At 38.9% G+C, this 18,245-nt stretch overlaps 1 protein-coding gene across 1 annotated transcript in view; it reads left to right on the top strand.

Annotated features, from left to right (window-relative positions):
• Nucleotides 1-1,204: 1,204 nt before the first annotated feature.
• The window catches only part of LOC118267577 (uncharacterized), a 21,461-nt gene continuing 4,420 nt past the window's right edge, over nt 1,205-18,245 (top strand). The window contains exons 1-2 of the mRNA XM_050694174.1: nt 1,205-1,462; nt 14,192-16,788. Coding sequence (XP_050550131.1) covers nt 14,192-16,788 — 2,597 coding nt within the window. The 5' untranslated portion in view covers nt 1,205-1,462. The remainder of the gene's footprint in view (nt 1,463-14,191; nt 16,789-18,245) is intronic.

Below are 18,245 nucleotides of genomic sequence, written 5' to 3'. Positions count from 1 at the left end.
ATTGAGAAGTTATCGCGGCAGCATCGAGTGGACACGACAGGCGACATGAATGTCGTAATTACAATGAAGTCTCTCGTCAGCCGCCAACAAACCTCGCACCAGTGCATCAACACAAACTTGTTTACAATGTAACAAACTGAATTATTCGCACCTACTTGCTTTGACGGCTTCATACTGAGTTCAATTCAACGTCAGACAGCTCTAGCCATCACAAAAATATCGAGTGTTCGAAATGGAAAGCTGTTGCTTCGACAAGAACATCTCGAGGACACGTTGTGTCTCGACCGGACAATGAAAGCTGGACCTTTGACCTGACGGAACAGAAGGGAAAACACAACAATAACAACACTCGTCCGTGAGATGTACATGTTATGTCTCAATCTGTTTCAAACTCATACTTTCAACGAGCGAAACTGAATGTCAACATTAGTATTTAAGACTTATTTCAGCAATACTGCATTGACTATTGTGACGATCTACGAGACCAGCTTTTGTTGCGTTGGTCTACCATTTCATTGACAATGACGTCACACATTACCCCATATGAAGGTTTGTGTTCAGAGACGGTCCGGCGCCTCGGCCCGGGCCCCATGAGTCTGCCGGCGAGGCGACACCATGACACCTAACACCGCCGCAGCGCCCCAAAAACGCAGCCCACCTTCCCCCTACAGGTGTAGTATCACGCCACCTGTTACACATCGGAGCCGTGTGTCCGGCTCGTGTCCGGCACACGCGAGCCTGTCCGGTCCGGACGAGTTTTCTCCGGTAATTGCCGCGTCCGGCCGTTGCGTCATGCGCTACACGAAGCTTTGTTCAGGAAATGTTCAGACTACAGCAGTGACAAGTTTTAGTGTTATTTTGATTTTGTAGCCATTGTGTAACACGAGTGTTTTGTTCGCTCCGTATACAGCATTGTTTCAGTTTTGTAACAGCCATAAATTACTGAAGAAGAGACAGATTCGTAAATAAATTTTAGATTATTAGTAAAGCATCCATCAATACAGATATAAAACGTTTAACAGTTTGAATAAATAAATTGACTATATGAAGAGAAAATACTCAAAACCGATATGATGTAACGAGACCTAGATTCACATCGAATGGAATGTTCAAAAAAATTGTCAAAATCTTCACACCATCCCACCGTCGCCGGTGGAGAGTTACACAACCCGAGGTGCGCCGGCGCAGCAGCGCGCAGCTCTCACCGCGTCCGACAGTCGCACCTGACGCGCCGGCACGGACTGCCGACACCCGCACACACACGCGTACTCCACACCATTGAACCTAAACACTGCGTACAAAGTGCTGTCCAAGTAATATTTGGATTTATTAAATCATTGAATAATATACAGTAAGTGTGAGCTTGGGATCCGAGTGAGAGTGTAAGGAAAGTGAGTGCAGGCGGAGCATGCGCTTGCGGCGCTGATATTTTCACTTTCTACGCGACGGGACACTGCGCAATGTGAGTATGCTACACTGCTGTACACCCCATTATGTAATGTTTGGACTCTCTTGCACATGTAGCCAAAAACTTAAATCCCAAATATATATCAGATCAAAATATTCTGAAGGTTTCAAAGAAAATCTTCAAATTTCAATATCAACATTATCAAAACGTAAAGTGAATAAAAATAACAAATTACACGAGCAAGAATCGAACCCGCAACAGCTGACACTATTCCATTTGAGCCATTAAGTCCGGCTCGCATGTATTTTCGAAACTCGTACATTCGCTACACATTAAATAATTAAACATTATAAATAACAAATCATGAAGTAAACGGAACAACTTCATAAAGACCTGACCCACACATTACTGGCTACACTAGACAAAAACAACCGCAACTCTAGTAAAGAAGCTTTAATTAATATCAGTAATTAACCAATTAATTACAATGTACTGAACTAGAGATTAAACCCGTAAACTTTAAGTATATCTGCCACACTCAGAGTCATTTAATGGTTATTAAAACCATCCCTTAGCAATCGTTTTCTATACAAAATTGGTTACTAAGGACTAGTTTAAGTTATCATTAAATGTCTCTGAATGCAGTATGAGTGTTTACTTAATTGTAAAGAAAGTTATAAATGTGCTTAGTTAGTCACAAATAATGATGCGGACGACCTCGCTGAGAATTGATGCAAATCGCGAGATGCAGTCGCGAGATGCAGTCGCTTCACGTATTGTTACAACTTGGATTGCATAAAGACTAACTTTGTTTAGACTTAATTATAATTAAGTGGTCGCTAACTTGACTGTCGAGCTAAATGACTATTTCAATCTTATTGACGAACAAATTTAAGTTTTGTTTTTATTGTTAAATGGTTTTATTTAGCTTGCCTCGATTGTTTGTTTGGGTCTTTAGTAATTGAAATTTTACCCCCTTCCTGACGACAGATCAATCTGATATTTGGTACACACTGCCGTACTTAAATGGTTAGTTAACCAAGTCCTTAGCAATTGTTTTCGGAACAAAAATGTTACTAAGGAATAGTTTAAGTAATCAATAAATGTCTCTGAGTTCGGCAGTAAGGCTTAATGACCATACGCATAACATATTTTTTTATGTATTAATTCTTAATTGTAACATGACGATCGGTGTTGCACCAGGCATAAATATATTACAATTCAGGTCTAAAACTTGCCCAAAATTGGACGCCATACTTTATATCTACTTCTTTCATCCATAAAAAGCATTCAATCATGACTAAACCCTTACTACATGAAATTGAACCAAAGTAATTATTATAAAACGTTTGACAAATAACAACAAGTTAGTCATCGTTACAAGGAAAATGAATCGATAAGTGCGCACGCATGCGGGCGGCGCGTCGTCAGCATTGACCTGGAGACTGTCCCACATACCGACACTATACAGCGTGTAACAAAATACCCATATATGTACATCAAGAAGCACTGAAGAATACAGGTTGAATAGAATCTCTACGCAAAGTTACAGCTCAAAATAAGTAAAAAAAAAAACAAACGTATCACAACACTACAGGGGTCACTTGCTAATATTACGAAATTGTGATGTTCGGTTTCTGGAATGTTATGTATTGGAAAAATTCATAACTTCGTTCCATGAAAACATAAGTTGAAAAAACCCTTCCCGTATAGTTTGTTATCACTGTTATCTAGAAACCGTACACTTGATATGTATACCTCCTTTTTGTTACACCGTGTATACTGCACATAACATAATCAACGATTGAACATTCAACCACTCATCCCATTAGGAAATAGTTGTACACACATCTATTGCAATACACTGAACGTTTGGCACAGACAGACGTGAAATATTGAACACATTATCCATTCTAGACACGGGGGACATTTGCACACGAAATTAGGTCATGTAAGTTCTGTGTCCTTGTGCAACACAAAACTGTATATTGCAATGCTTTAGCTTTGTTCTTTCTTTCGCTGTGACTTCTGAAGAGTCACAGTTAGTTGTTTAAAAAATAGAACATATCTCCCTTTCGTAGCAAACACAAGCTTAAAGGATGCTTTTCTATCAGATATATGCTATGCTACGTTGCTGTAGATGCGTTTGGTATCCACTTATAATATTCATTGGTACACAAAGCTTAGCACTGATGGATACTGACTAAATAAAGGAGTATCTGTTTGTATTACTGGAAATGATGCGTGTTATTGATACTACATGCATGTGAATATACATACGATACATAAACCAAAATATTTGTTTTACAATTTTTGTCTGTTTGTTCTGGCTAATCTCTGAAATGGCTGAACCTATTTTATTGGGACTTTTATTGGCAGGTAGCTAATGTACTAAGCAGTAACTTAGGCTACTTTTATTTTAGAAAATGAAGTAATAGAGTCCGTAATCCACGCAAGCTGCGGGCATCAGCTAGTTACAAAATATTTATTCAATAGATGTAACATTACATCCATTGACGACTTTCTAAGCAACAAATTGCCCACAATGAATCAACAGACTAATGGGAAACGGCCCGAGATCGGTCACACTACTGGTGATTAATTAGCTGAACCATGCGATGGGTGTTAAGCAATATAGAGGTACTAGGAGTAAGCAATACTAAGCAATAGTGAGCAATAGTAAGAAGAAAACAAAGCGCAACAAAAAGCCCGGGTCTAATAGTCAGAGTGTTGTGTAATGAAGTCGATTCTCGTGTGAAAACCTTACGTCACACCACTGTGCCATTGACACCGCGCGATATTTTGTTTTGCAAATTGTTTTTTAATATATTTTTTTGTATTATTTATTTACATATTATGTAAGTTGACTGATGTATGAATAAGGTATTTATTTTTGTAAATAAACGATTAGATACGTGCTAATCGGATTAAGGCAATTAAAAGGTAATTACGACTTTTGGAAAATAAAAAGGTATTTGAGGTTTTTGTTCGACTGTTAGCTACTTATTCGTTTAATAATTTGCCTGGAAATCTCTGCCTAACATCCTACTATGCCCTAATTTTTATAATAAATTTGGTACCAGTGGTGGACACCACTGGACAATATTCTCCAATAGCTTTGCCACTAAGTTCTAATCTAATTGTCAGCTTCTCGAGCCTAAATTTGTTAGCAACTCTTCGAATATAAAAAACAAGTACAATAAAACTACCTACACTGAACCATTAACCCAATTAAGACTTGCGATAATATCATTATAATTAAATGCACGTAATTACAGACCAAGAACTCATCAAAAATCCGCAAAAGTAGTGAGATGCAAGTCCTAACTATATACCTTATAGATTCCATTTAGAACGATGAGAACATCCTTCAACATAATATAAAATTAATATTTATCCGATAAAACTAAAGTATAATAAGAAAAAGTGCGATGTCCAATTATGTGGAACCATTGAAAGTAAGACGAAAACTGTCACGCACTAGTTGCGGCCCGCGGTGCCGCTTCACCAGACACCAGTGCACCTGCTCGTTACAAGCATGCTCTGCATTTCACTTCACTGTCTGGAAAATTATAGATAATGCAATATTTACTTTTATTAAGCTTTAGTACTGGTCGCCTCGTCAAGTGGTCACGAGACTACACTGCCAAGCAGGGGAAATTGGGTTTGTAACTCGTTTGAAAAATTCTGGGATTCTAAGTCTGGTAACACACCAGTCAAACTCAAGGTCGGTGTGTGGCAACCTCATTTTATATGGGACAACTAACTGACGAAAAGTTGTTTCAAAGGATAGCTAGCACTCTGTGTTGTACGATCAAGATTTGAGTAAGGGTAGATAAAATACAGCAAGTACTTATTAGTTAGAAACAAGATTTTCCTTGCATGACCAAAATTGTAAAAGACAAATTCAATACTCGTAATAATAAATCATTCTAGGTTTCTAATAAGTGATTATTTTTTATTCAAATAACAATGTAAATACATTACTCAGGTTTGATTAATCGATTAATATTTCAGCACGTTACATGAAACAACTGACCGGGAAATTACGTTTTGATATTTAAAAAATAATTTATTATATTAACTTCGATAGCAGTATTTTTATTTAACTAAGTTACGTTAAATGTCTCTTTATTTTACGTTTCCGAGCAAAAAATATTGATCACCTAGTTTTTCGAAATAATCCTAAAGTGTCTCAAATATATTATTGTTTTTACGAGAGAATTCATAATAAATTATGTTCATAATTTTATTCACACCGTGAATAAATCAGTCAATAATGAGTCGTAGCTCATAGCAAAGCATAACTAAACTCCAATACATAACCATAATAAAAACCGCAGTAAACTTGTAAATAGGTCAAAACAAAATCGTAAAGCATGCTTTGAACGATTGAAACGGAAAGTTAATTATGTGTTGCGAGTTTTTGAGTCCAAACAGTGTTCTAGTTACATACTACGGGTTTTGATGATAGTGTTTAGGCGGTCTGTTTTGGTTAACGACCTTGTTGTCATTCATTGGTTTTTTACAAACATAAATAAAATTTACTGTTTCGTTAGTTAGTTATTTATAGCTTATTTGATTTGTTCAAAGTATCAGGTTTCGACTCTTTGTTGGAATTTTTGGAATTGAAATTTTCTGATATTAATCTGCTATCTAACTGTAATGAGACAACGACTCGACTCGAATTAACTTACAATTTATTTCTACTAATCTTTTGTAGGAATAATGGGCTCTTTATATTGTATTCGGCAATATTTAAATCAATAGATTTGAAGTAAGAAAAAGTAAATCGGTTTCTATTCTTTGAAAAAACGTGCCAAAAATATATGTTTTCTTAATTCGATTGAGAGACCTTCGACAATACTTTTTCAACGACAATTTTTACTAAAAGAATACATAATTTATCAAGGCCAAAGAAAGATATATAAAAAAGACAATACTTGAGTATCGCACCACACCAACCAGAACAGACCGACATAGACTCCGCGACGCAGATTTCGAAGCTCAGATAATATCATATTAACATAATTTCTAAACAGACCGTGAACCATGGGAATCGTTTAATAATACACTATGGCAACTGCTTTCACCCACTGCTGTAGTCGTAAGGAAAGAAGGACATGCCTAAAGTTATGAGGGATAAGCCAGTCGAGGTTTCAAAACATTGAAATATCCTAATCAAAAATTGCCCTTGTTTTAGCAAATGTTGCAAAATTGTTTAACGCTGAGGTTAAATAAGTTTAATCTTAATCGCGTACGGTAGTTGTATAGTGGTCCTATAAATAAAAAAACAACCAATAGCCAATTATTTTGCTAAAATAAACCGACCAATCAAATAAAAATAAACAAATCTCTGTGGACATAAAACAGTTAAAATATTCTACGTTAAGTAATGTAATCACCAAAACATCTGCGAAGATTACTTTTATCGCTTCATCAGAACGAATGTTGACTTAGATGAAAGTAATCACATTTTATTACTGAACCCATCAAATTGTTCCACTTTAGTACATATTTTAGCGTGCGAAAATGATGGACGGCGCCATCAAACCGCCTCAATTCTCACCATTTGTTAAGAATTACGCGACACAGCGACTTTTATGTCGAATTCAAAAAACTATTTACAGCCTAATTGCTAATTACCAGTCGCGCAATTTTCAAACGTGGGAACCGTTGCTCGGGCAAGTTCGTGTAGTGTCGTGAGCATTCGGGGGACTTCGTGAACGATCGGGCGCTCTCGTGCGTAGCGGCGGCCAATCAGCGTAACAGTACATGACGCAATTGCTTTCACTGGCGCCCAAAGCAAACACGTCGATCGATTTTGTAATTATATTGGAATGCGATGCTTTCTTATTTGGATTTTGATTCGGTTTCCTTGACTGTTTCGTAATAAGGCTTGCGCCCGAGTATGTTGTCATAATACTTCCGTTTTTGGAGGCTGATTATTTATAAAGTTGGTCAAGTGTTAATCGAGTCACATGTCATGCGTAATCGATTCATTAATTAAGTGTGTGCCGCGCGAGTCGAGGCCGATGTCGGCGGCGTGCAGTAGCGATGTAGTTTTATGGTAATTAGTTCGCGGATATTGTATGGCCGCTTCCGTTCCGCTCTGCGAAACTTGAAAACGCATTTAAGTAATTGCTCTATCAAATTGATTGCTTGTGCAACCTGGGGGGTGGCGGGGAGTGAAACAAAAACATTTAAGCGCGTTCTGCTTTTAATTATTTTATTTACATTTCCAAAGAACAAATGACACAACTGGGAATCGAACCTGCTGAATCTAAAAAAAATGTAATTGAATTACTTCATCAAAGCCGTTGAAAAAGCAGAGTCACGCTTTTCGCTTAGATACAGTCTGTGGACGCTGCCGGTACAATGGCACCTGCTGGCACTGCGCATGCGCTACAACCGGCGCGCGCGCACCGCCGCGACACTGATTGATTACTCACTTGTTTGTTTACACACACACACACACATGTGTACTTACAACACTTGTCTATTTGCATTGTGTCATTAGACTTTCTGATTTCTTATGGTAATACTTTTGAAAGGAAACTCGCTTGTTATGTCAAATATTAAGAAAAATGTGGGTCATTGAACTCATTAACATGGCACTAGGTTTCATGCTGTAATAGTTCATAGTCATACAATATACATTTTATGTTCTAAGTAAATAAAACGTATTGCTATTATAAAACTCCACGCTACCAAGGTACTCAGCCATTATCTCGTTCATGAAATGTAAAGCCTAATTAAAAGTACTCGCTACACGGTCTTACATTAACAAAACAAAACGCGGCCTATCTGTTCATCAGTTCATTTAAATTAGCTAATGTACGGAGCTAATGATCGTCTGCTCGCTAACTTACCAAGTAAGAGAGTTAAGAAGTCTTACTAAAGTAACCACTTAAAGAGGTTCTTAGGTACTTTACTAGCCTCTCTAGAAATCTTAGTACCTAACATTATACCAATATTTGTCATTATTTCCAGTATATAATAAATAGTTCTAAAAAAGATAGCAAAACTTTTCAGTATAGTCTGACACTGCGCAGTGGCTGAAATTCAGTTTACAATACAAATAGTAGTAAGTCAATAAAAAAACATAACATACAAAAAGAAAATCTTCACTTAATAGATACAACTAAGAATTAAACAATTATCCACCATGTAGAGTGAACCTTCTGTATTCTGCAGCCTTGTACAGAGTCTGTATACATTGGATGAGCAGGGTGCGGCCGTTGACCCCCGTGGCCGGCACCCATGGAAAGTGAAATCCGCGCAGCCCTAGAAATCGAGAGTACACCACGCTATACTCACTTCTAGGCAGTTGAGTGTAGTAACTTGTGCTTATAGGGTTTAGGAAGTCTAAGTGTCGGGGTCAATGTGATTTACTTACTGACTAGTCGACCTGTGCTGTCGGTGCTCGTTAATTACGTACAACCATATAATAAAGTAGTAAACTTCTGCACCATGTGATATGTCATTTAACAAATTAATATAAACTAATAAACTAGCCCATAACACCTATCTTCACTGACAGACATACTGACGTACAATTCAATTTGACGTTTCAAAAGTGCCTAATTTAAAATGCTTTGACTGTGACTATCAGTTATTATAAATTGAATGAAGTATCGGTTTAAGTACATTTGTCTTAAAAACAAATTGTTACGAAACTACAACACATACATTGCTGTAGTTTGTAAAAAAAAGCCCATAAAAGAAGACAAGTGAAACATGTCATTGTGACTGTCACCTGTCACCTAATCAATACGCAACACAAGTACAGTACACAGCCGCATTGTTTCACAAAGCGATGTAATCACAACTGTTCCCAACACGTACCTACTCCAACCATTACCACAGATCGATGACTTACTCAACACTCGAACAAAAACACAAAAGAAATCCACTCGAGTAAAATGAGGTCAAAGACATCGTCACACAAAGGAGGAAAATTTAATAACACACTAGAATATAGGTCGGAGTTTCTAGACATCGCCCCGTGTGAACCGAGGCTTTTCCGACTCACAATCGTACGGAAACATCGCGCGGGCGACACCGCGACACCGCGACGGTGTGAAACAAAACGCTGTTACTTGTGACCCAGTTCCGATAATAGTTTAGCTATCATAATACATCAAGTAATACATTATATCATGAGTACATTACCTATAACTAATAGGACTCACTGCAGGAAAACGTTTGTTAGGTGAGGATATTCTGTTGCTTTATGTACTCGATTTATTTATCCGTTTCTTTCCATTTTTTATAATAATTACTTGAGCAAAAACGGATATTTAATTATTATTTATCCATTTTGAGGAGTTATCCATAAAATCACCCATCTTATAGCTTGAAATATTTACTTAATTTGTAATTAAAACACATTAAATAGCTAATCACTCAATTTCAACAAATAAATCTTAAAACCACGTGTTTAATACGTCCATCTCCATTCAAACGTAACGTTACAAGAGAAAATTGAAGCGGCCGTCTTTATTGCCACAGTAACACGTTGCGGTAGCGACGTGACAAAACCCTTAAATGGACATCTAGATAATAATAAAAGTGCTTTGTATAACGTGTTTTGGAAATTGAATTAGAACTTTAAGTTTAGTTTTATATAACCCAGCCACTAAGCATACTATACCCGTGTCCGTCTGTAAGACGGAACAGCAGCATGGTTGACAGTCAATATGATAATATTCTTGAAGATTTACTACCCTTTTCTAATTTATAATCGTATTTTTGTACAACTACTGAAGCATTTTGCTGTCGCTAGAGGCGCAAGTGTAGTTTATTTATAGTTTACGCTATAAAGAAAATGATGTATTGACTGGCCATTGTTCTGCCAACTTTTAACGGCTGCGGTGATTAGATGAACACATCAAAACTTTCATTTAATCAGTTATGTTTTCCTAGTTACACAAAATGTTTTATGTTAGTAATTTCTAGAATTTATTTATAAGAAAACTAAATGATAAACTAGGCGTTAATACATCAGATCATCGTGTTGTGGATGACGCGCACGCGCAAGTCGCTCGATGTGTGTGTGTGTGTAGGCGAGTGTCTGTCGGTGCGTTTTCACTGAACGCTCCAGTTCCTGAAACCCAGTGACTGCGTCGTCATCGGTGGAGAAATTAAAATTAAGTGTGCAGTGGGTAGATAGGTATATGATATCACACCACTGCGCCGGCGCACAGCCGTCACACTGAACTTGGCATGAGGAGATACTAGATACTAGAGTTGATATTGTTGAAGTATGTAGTTGGAAAAGTCTGTACATTTTTTTGTTAGTAGTTATTTTTATTTTTTGTTTTTATATATAGACGTAGGTCTTATTTAATATAATCGGTCCTCCATCACGTTCGTTTCAAGGGGTAGCAGAGACACATCATCATTATATTATAAACCACAAAACTGTGCACACACCGTGCATGAATTATCTTAAAATCTGCATCGACATTTATAAACAAAACATTATAGTCATTCAAGTTGCCACGTTACGTAAGGTCAGGCGCAGGTCGCGGCACCCACGACTGATGTGACTGATGTGGTTACAGCGCTCATTATGTTCAGCTTTACAACCAAACGTGAGTGCTAACCACATAAAGATACGCTTCGTGACTGTTCCTAGACATATAACTATTGATAATACTATACAAAGATAACATGGCTTGTCGTAGGACAAAGTGCATAGTCTACCATAGGCTACCTAGGTTAGTTTAGTGTCGGGTTTTATTAACAATACTGAATTATTTATTAAAAATGAAGTATGAAAGGAAGAGGAAATAACTCAGAAAGCCTTATAAATACTTCATAAGAAACAAAATTAAGAAAGAGAAACAAAATATGCTTAGATAAATACAAATTAATGCAAAGGTATTCCAAGGCAGACAATTCATTAAAAGCGTTTATCTAAACGTAGGTGTTTTTGTTTGTTTGGCAATTAGATGAAACAATAGGCAATATCTACCTACAAATAGTTTCAACAGTATTGCACCAACATGGCTACAACCATGCCTTTCATGGTAACACACAGGAAACCCACATTTCGCACCTATTTACGTTATCACCGCACGGCGCGCCTAAGCCAAACAAATTACAATAAAAAGCTATCTAACGAGGTAATTAGTGCACAAAGCGATCCGAACACTAACATATAACATATAATTACACAGATGTACAAACAGATACCGCGGTTAACAGAGCGGAGTTAATTGTAGTCGGACTAAACCTCGCGCTAACCTCGCGGTTACCTTCGCCGTGTGTTCAGATGCGACGGCTAGAACTATGAACACTGTTTATAATATATGGAACTAAGTAAACATACACCTATTTTAATGCAATGTTTATTTTACTTTATGAATTACTTTTATTTCATCATATTAATTGGCCTTCCATCACGGTCAAATTTGCGTGAAGTTAAAACAAAGCTGACCTCCGTTATATTTATTTTTCTTTACAATTTCATATGTCTATAAAAGGACAGTTGTGTGTTCAGGGTTTTCATATTTACCAGGTACTTGTTCTTAATGGAAACCTTCAATTAGCGAGCAGTTAATGAATGTACGGACATCGGTGGATACTCCACATACTTGTACAATGTACGTAGGTAAACATGATGCAAAAACGTAATCGCTTTGCTTAGGAACATCATCTCTCCATGTAGGTAGCTCTGTATCCTAGTTTTCACCGACCGCCGGTAACAAGAAGTAGGCTGACCCTTTGATGGCACCGATCTTAGTTGACCACTGCCAGCGTACGTACATACACAAATCTAGATATTTTTTCCTTGCAATCTAAAATTATTATTGCTATTCCAACGTCATTGCTCTCTCCATTTTATTACATTACGTACAAATACAGCATTTTCAAATATGAAATTCAATTACATAAGATGAATCGCATCATTCTTTTACAAAAGGCTAGTGATGTGACGTGCATATACTTAATGCGATCGTCTGCTATCGCTCCACTGCATCGGACGGACGAGCCAACTTCCGCAGGTGACTAAACATAATCACAGCTCACATATGTACGAGTTTCACCACTAATAGCCCACTAATCAGACTTTTTACCGAATCAATGCGATTACGAATAATCGATGCGTAATACTTTACCGATCAATCGATGGAAAGCTTGCAGAACATGTCACGTCACTACACGTAAATGGTCACAGCAGGTTCACTTTAAAATAATACTATTCAGGACGCGACTTGCAGTATATTCTACTGAACATTAAGTAGGTAGTTGATTTATATGCAGATTTGTTAATAAAATAAATTAAAGTGTCAAATATTTAACTGTTATAGTAACTCTAAAGATATGCATAGGTAACTATTTATTACGTAATCGTTTGACGAGGAACTCGAATAGTTTCGTAGACAAATTGTCCGGTAAACAATCATAATAGTTAATTTAATAAGTTTCACGAAAGTTTAATATACAATATTAAAAACATATAACATATTTACGACTCCCAAAATGTTTTATTGAATTAGAAAAACGCAGCTAATGTTCCATCCAATTAAGCCGATGTATTAGCGACTAATTACAAAATGTGCATCAACCTGAAAGCAATACTTCCCCGTCCATACTTTAGTCGAACAATACCGCGACAGGCAACTAATTCGATGCCGGCGCACGACTGTGACATCTAATGAAGTATCATTTTATATTGACACGCTACTTTGTTTAGTATTCATAGACACGGCTTTGTTATTACATCACTTTACACATTAATAGGGGTCAAATCCTATAAAACATTAGCAGGTTATTAGGGATTCGTTCGATAATGATAAAATTCCTATCTTGACTTGGGTCTGGGTCCGTGGCATTTACTCGCGTTTAGTTATTGCAAATGAGTTTTACGAACATGATCTACACTGAAGAAGTCCGATTACTCAATCAAAGTTAGTTATAATGAGTCAGGGAAAAGCGTAAAACATGAAGCTTTTTTGCTTTACCTAGGTTCATATCTTCTTCTTCTTCTAGCTTATATATTATACGAGAATATAATAAATAAGATGTCTAGCAATAATGCTACGAGAGCATGCGGTTTGTATCTCACAAGTCGATCTAAAGTAACAAATGAGTTTTTTTAAACATTGTGCAGTGGTGCGGCATCCCGAAGCAATGACTTCAACATCATCCAACAACGTGACTGTTAGAAAACAACTTCGCACCGATACATTTCTTCCATACTTACTTACTTTCTACAACCATCCGTAATGTTTAGTGTCTGTGCGTAATACTCGTGTACCATGATTTCACTAGCCACATGATCATCGCATTTTCTACAGTTTTCGTGATTGGTACTCGCACTCGCAGTAAAAGCTTCCACTGCAGCACTTTTACCTTCACTCGATATATTAAAGAAATCGATACGATATCATGATCGACACGTGACGTCACCACCGCACGCTCACCATACGATACATGAATAAGTAAACTTATTGCATCCATTGGTACTCACAAATACTTGGCCAAGTCCCAATTTCTTCACAGTGCATCGTATTTTAGAACCAAGAAGTTACGAATACTTAAGCACAACTTAAAGGAAGTATAAATAAAGAAACCAGCTACCGTAAAGAGTATTCAAACAAATTATACGTAGAAATATAAATTATTCACTTTCACTTGAAAATATGAGGCTTATAGAACGTTAATTAAACGTATAATATATAACTTTAATTAGGTGATAACTTATTCCACAAACCATTTTTACTGCCGACGACGTAACAAGACTAACGACTTCCTCATTGCTTGTTGCAGATGATTCCCGTGATACGGACAGGCGCCATACTGTGGCTCTTCTGCGCCGCCCTCGCAGAGGTCGCAGAACAGAACACAACGACCACGAAGACAATCCGAACCACAATACTACCCTCGCGGACCACGAGGACAGAACTGAAAGTCTCCAGGAGTCTCAACCCTCTAGATACACAAACACTCAATGTCAGAACGAAAGCGGGACACGTCACGCAGCTGATCGTCAAGAAGAAGGACAAGTCCACTACTTACGCCAGCAGCACAACTCCCACACCCACTACAGCCTCCCTCAGGACTACTGTGTCAAACTTCAACGCTACTGAAGAAAACAAAAATAAAACAGAGTCAAGAGACCAAAGAAAATTAAATTTCATGGGTGGAGTCAACAGCGATCTCGCCGGCTACGACTATTACCTCAACCGCAATAAAAATCCCGAAGAATTGAGCGATGTCAAAGCTGAATACGGAAACTGGTCCCCAGTATCAGTATACCCTGAATCTGTGATCCAAGAAGATGGAAAGAAACCAGAGGCTGATCCAGAAACGTTAAACTACTATCCCACCTACGATAACGAAAAGAAGACAGAAAACAAGAAGGTGTACATCACTTCAACCAGCCTCTTTGACTACGGCGGACCCATCAAAAGCTACAAGTTTGACCCACACAACCCAGTCATCAAGAACGACAGAAACCCGGTATATATCGAAGTAGTGAGCACGAAGGTTTCTGAGGGAGAAGGAAAGTCTTACAAAGTACCAGACCCTGTCGTAATAAACTCCGAACCAATGTACATAAAGAAGGCAATTGAAAAATACAACAATAAGCGTGGCAGGTCTATTCTAACTCTCGGAGACGACGGCATACCAGAGATCCAAGGTGTGAGAATGCCTGACGATGAATCTGACAAAAAGACCTGGCGCAACGCGAGAGTTGTGAACGGAGAACTGCTTCCTTACCCTGAAGGCTACACACCACCGAAAGCGATCCCAGAAGCTGACGTGTACCCGGACGTGGCGGCCGCAGACCCTGCGCAAAGTTTTGGACCTTTCACAAAAGAAGACAACTTCGAGCCCAAAGATGGACCGTTCACCAAATTCGACAACCTGAAATACGATGCACCTGAAAGTGGGCCATACTTGACGAGTGACAACCCGACGTACTCATACAAACAGAAAAAAGACAATTATTATCTCAAATCCGGCTACGGTCCTTTCACCAAAGCTGATAATTCGAAAGTAGCAAACTCAAAACTCATCGAGTACATCAAACAAATTAACGAGCAGGAATCGAAGCGTGATTACTTCAGCGGCCGCAGCTCGAGGTCTCACAATGGAGACATGGAGTTCGCTGAGAGCCACATCCAGAGGCGCATGTTGCAACACCCTGGCGAAGTCAACTTCCCCAACTCCGCTCTGTACACACCTAAGAATGCTCGACCAGGTTTCGACGAAAGTGTAAGGAATCCTGTCCTGCAGTACGCTCACCCCGAGCTCGGAGTACAGCCGGCGAAAGCAACGCGCGACAACTTGGAAAACTACGACAATAAAGAACGAAAAGTGAAATACTACTCGAACAACGTACCGAAAAGTGCTCACCCGTACCCGATGGAACCCGTGAACGGCTACGGCCAGCAACGCTCGCAGACGTCGAACAACGCCAACAAGTACTACGAGGACGAGTACAACAAGTTCTCGTACTACGAGCACAGCTACCCGCACCACGGCGCCCGGTACCCGTACAACAACTACGCGTACATCAAGCGAGTGCCTGAGCCCTCCCTGTGGAAGAGGTTCACCGACTCCATGAAGGACACATTCAACAGCGCCAGCCAGACGGTCCAACAACTCACCAAGCCTATCATGGACCCCATTGCTAAAGTAGCGCAGCCTGTGTTCGATCCTATCGTAGAGGCTACTCAAAAAATTTCATCAAACTTGGGTTTGTATCCATCAAATTCGATCCAAACACAGAGATATGCTCAAGACAAGATAGGGGTTGTGGCAGCAGCTTCAGGCGCCCCCGCCATGTTACCAGCTATCGGCTTGATGGCAGGAGGAGCAGCGCTGGGCCTCGGAGCAGTGGCAGTGGGTAGACTTCTAGACGTGAACTTAATGCGCAGCGCTGGCTTGAGCGAAGAAGATATACAAGATGAGATCGAGAAGGAACACAAGCGCTCGTTCGGCTCTCCGTACGACATCGACAGACAAATACTGAGCAGTCAGAAGGTTTACGACGACAACTACAAGATGCCGAGCGAGAACGTGTACGTGGTCATGTCACCCGACGGTGAGGCCACTCGCTCGAAGCGTGATGTGTTAAATTTCTACCAAGAACCCAGTTACCAAGGCGTGCGCCTCAGGAGAGTGAAGCGGAAACATGTGGTCAAGCGATCTCTGAATGAGGACTTGCCTGATGACTTGCAGCATTTGGACGGAGCGTCGAGCTCGTCGTCGCTGACGTCCGCCGCCATGGACCTGGTGAAGCAGACTGACTGGAGAGACTCCCAGTGCGCCAAGTTCACGTTCTGCAAGGTGCTCACGTCGCAGCCTTCGGACTCACTGTTCGCGATGGAAAAGAAGATGGAGTCGCTATTAAAGCTGTAAGTAGCACTTTATTACAATTAACTACATTTACCTATCTATGTACAACACAGTGCAGCAGTGAGCGTGGGATGTAGCAACAAAGGAGGATCTTGCACAAGTCACGATATTCACTCAAAACCTTTGTGCGAGGCCCTTTACTGATGAGGTTTATAAATGCCAATAAGGAGTCGTGAGTTTAGCACAAATAACTATTGAATAGACTACCTACACAGTACATAAAACTTGTGAATTACGTAGAATTTAAAATATATAAATAGTTTTAGTGATCAAACTTAATTAAAATGATAACCCACATCATTGAAATCAAAACAATTTACACGACTCTCCACTAGCCAAGCAAAGCATTTAGTACATAGTAAAGACATCAACGCGTTGACTTAGTTCAATAAACTTTCGACTTTATAACAAAACAATAAAGTTTATAAAGAAATGAGGCTGGTGGGTATAGGTTGACCTGCTGCCATCTACTACGTGCCCTGGTACAGTGTCACCTGACTGCATTACATAAGGACACGAGTGAGTGGATCCTATTAGAAACCGAGGCTGCAGAGAAAGCGATGATGCGGTGATACCCATCTTGTATGTTAACGTTTGATAATGGACGATTACTTGATAACTACATTATAGGTACATACAATGTGTGTTTGTGTGTTTACATTGCCAAAGTAGCAGTTATATTTGGCAAAAGTTGCCAATACTGGCCAATCACTCTCCAGTCTCCTAAGTCTATCCTCGGCCCCAAAAATAATACTCTGTTGTAGCAAAGCGAAGTAAAAACAAACGAACACACTTTCGCTTTAATAATATTAGTTAGAATTATCATGCATTCGCGATGTTTGGTTATAATTGTTTGTATATGCCATTCACTATCCAAGCAAGTGTTCACAGAAGTTACCCAAGTTATTCCTTCAAAAGATATTCAAAATTGCATTTCAACTAAGTTTTGGCCATTATTTTTGTTATTCAGTAAGTATGATTAATACCGCCATCTACACAAGACTCGCGTAATAACTGAAAAGCATTTATAATGGACACTGTTGTTGTAAACTTCCTAAAATCTAAGTTTTATTACAAAAAACAAACGCGAAGTGATCAATAGCTGAGCGTGCGCCGCTAAGCCACGTGTCAAAACATTAACACCGGTTACATTAACATGCATTACGTGAACACTTTCTCTTTCGCCGTCCGTCCGTCCGTCCGTCCCTACCTCACGTAATCTGCGCCGCAACAAAACACGACCGTTTTGCTAATATGCAGCCTTGCACCGCGCATCACAAACAAACTAGAGTAGAAATTGTCAAGGAATTTATTCAAATTAACCGAGTGTCGCTCGCTTTTAGATTGTGACATCGCACCTCGAAGAATTCCGCAAATTTTTACTTACACGAAAGTGCACGCATAATTTCCCAGATATATGTATGTATATAGAGCAGATATTGTGTGACGGAATTTG

Source organism: Spodoptera frugiperda, chromosome 6 (genome assembly GCF_023101765.2).
Source record: "Spodoptera frugiperda isolate SF20-4 chromosome 6, AGI-APGP_CSIRO_Sfru_2.0, whole genome shotgun sequence".
Lineage (NCBI taxonomy): Eukaryota > Metazoa > Arthropoda > Insecta > Lepidoptera > Noctuidae > Spodoptera > Spodoptera frugiperda.
This window is presented reverse-complemented; position numbering and strand designations above follow the sequence as displayed.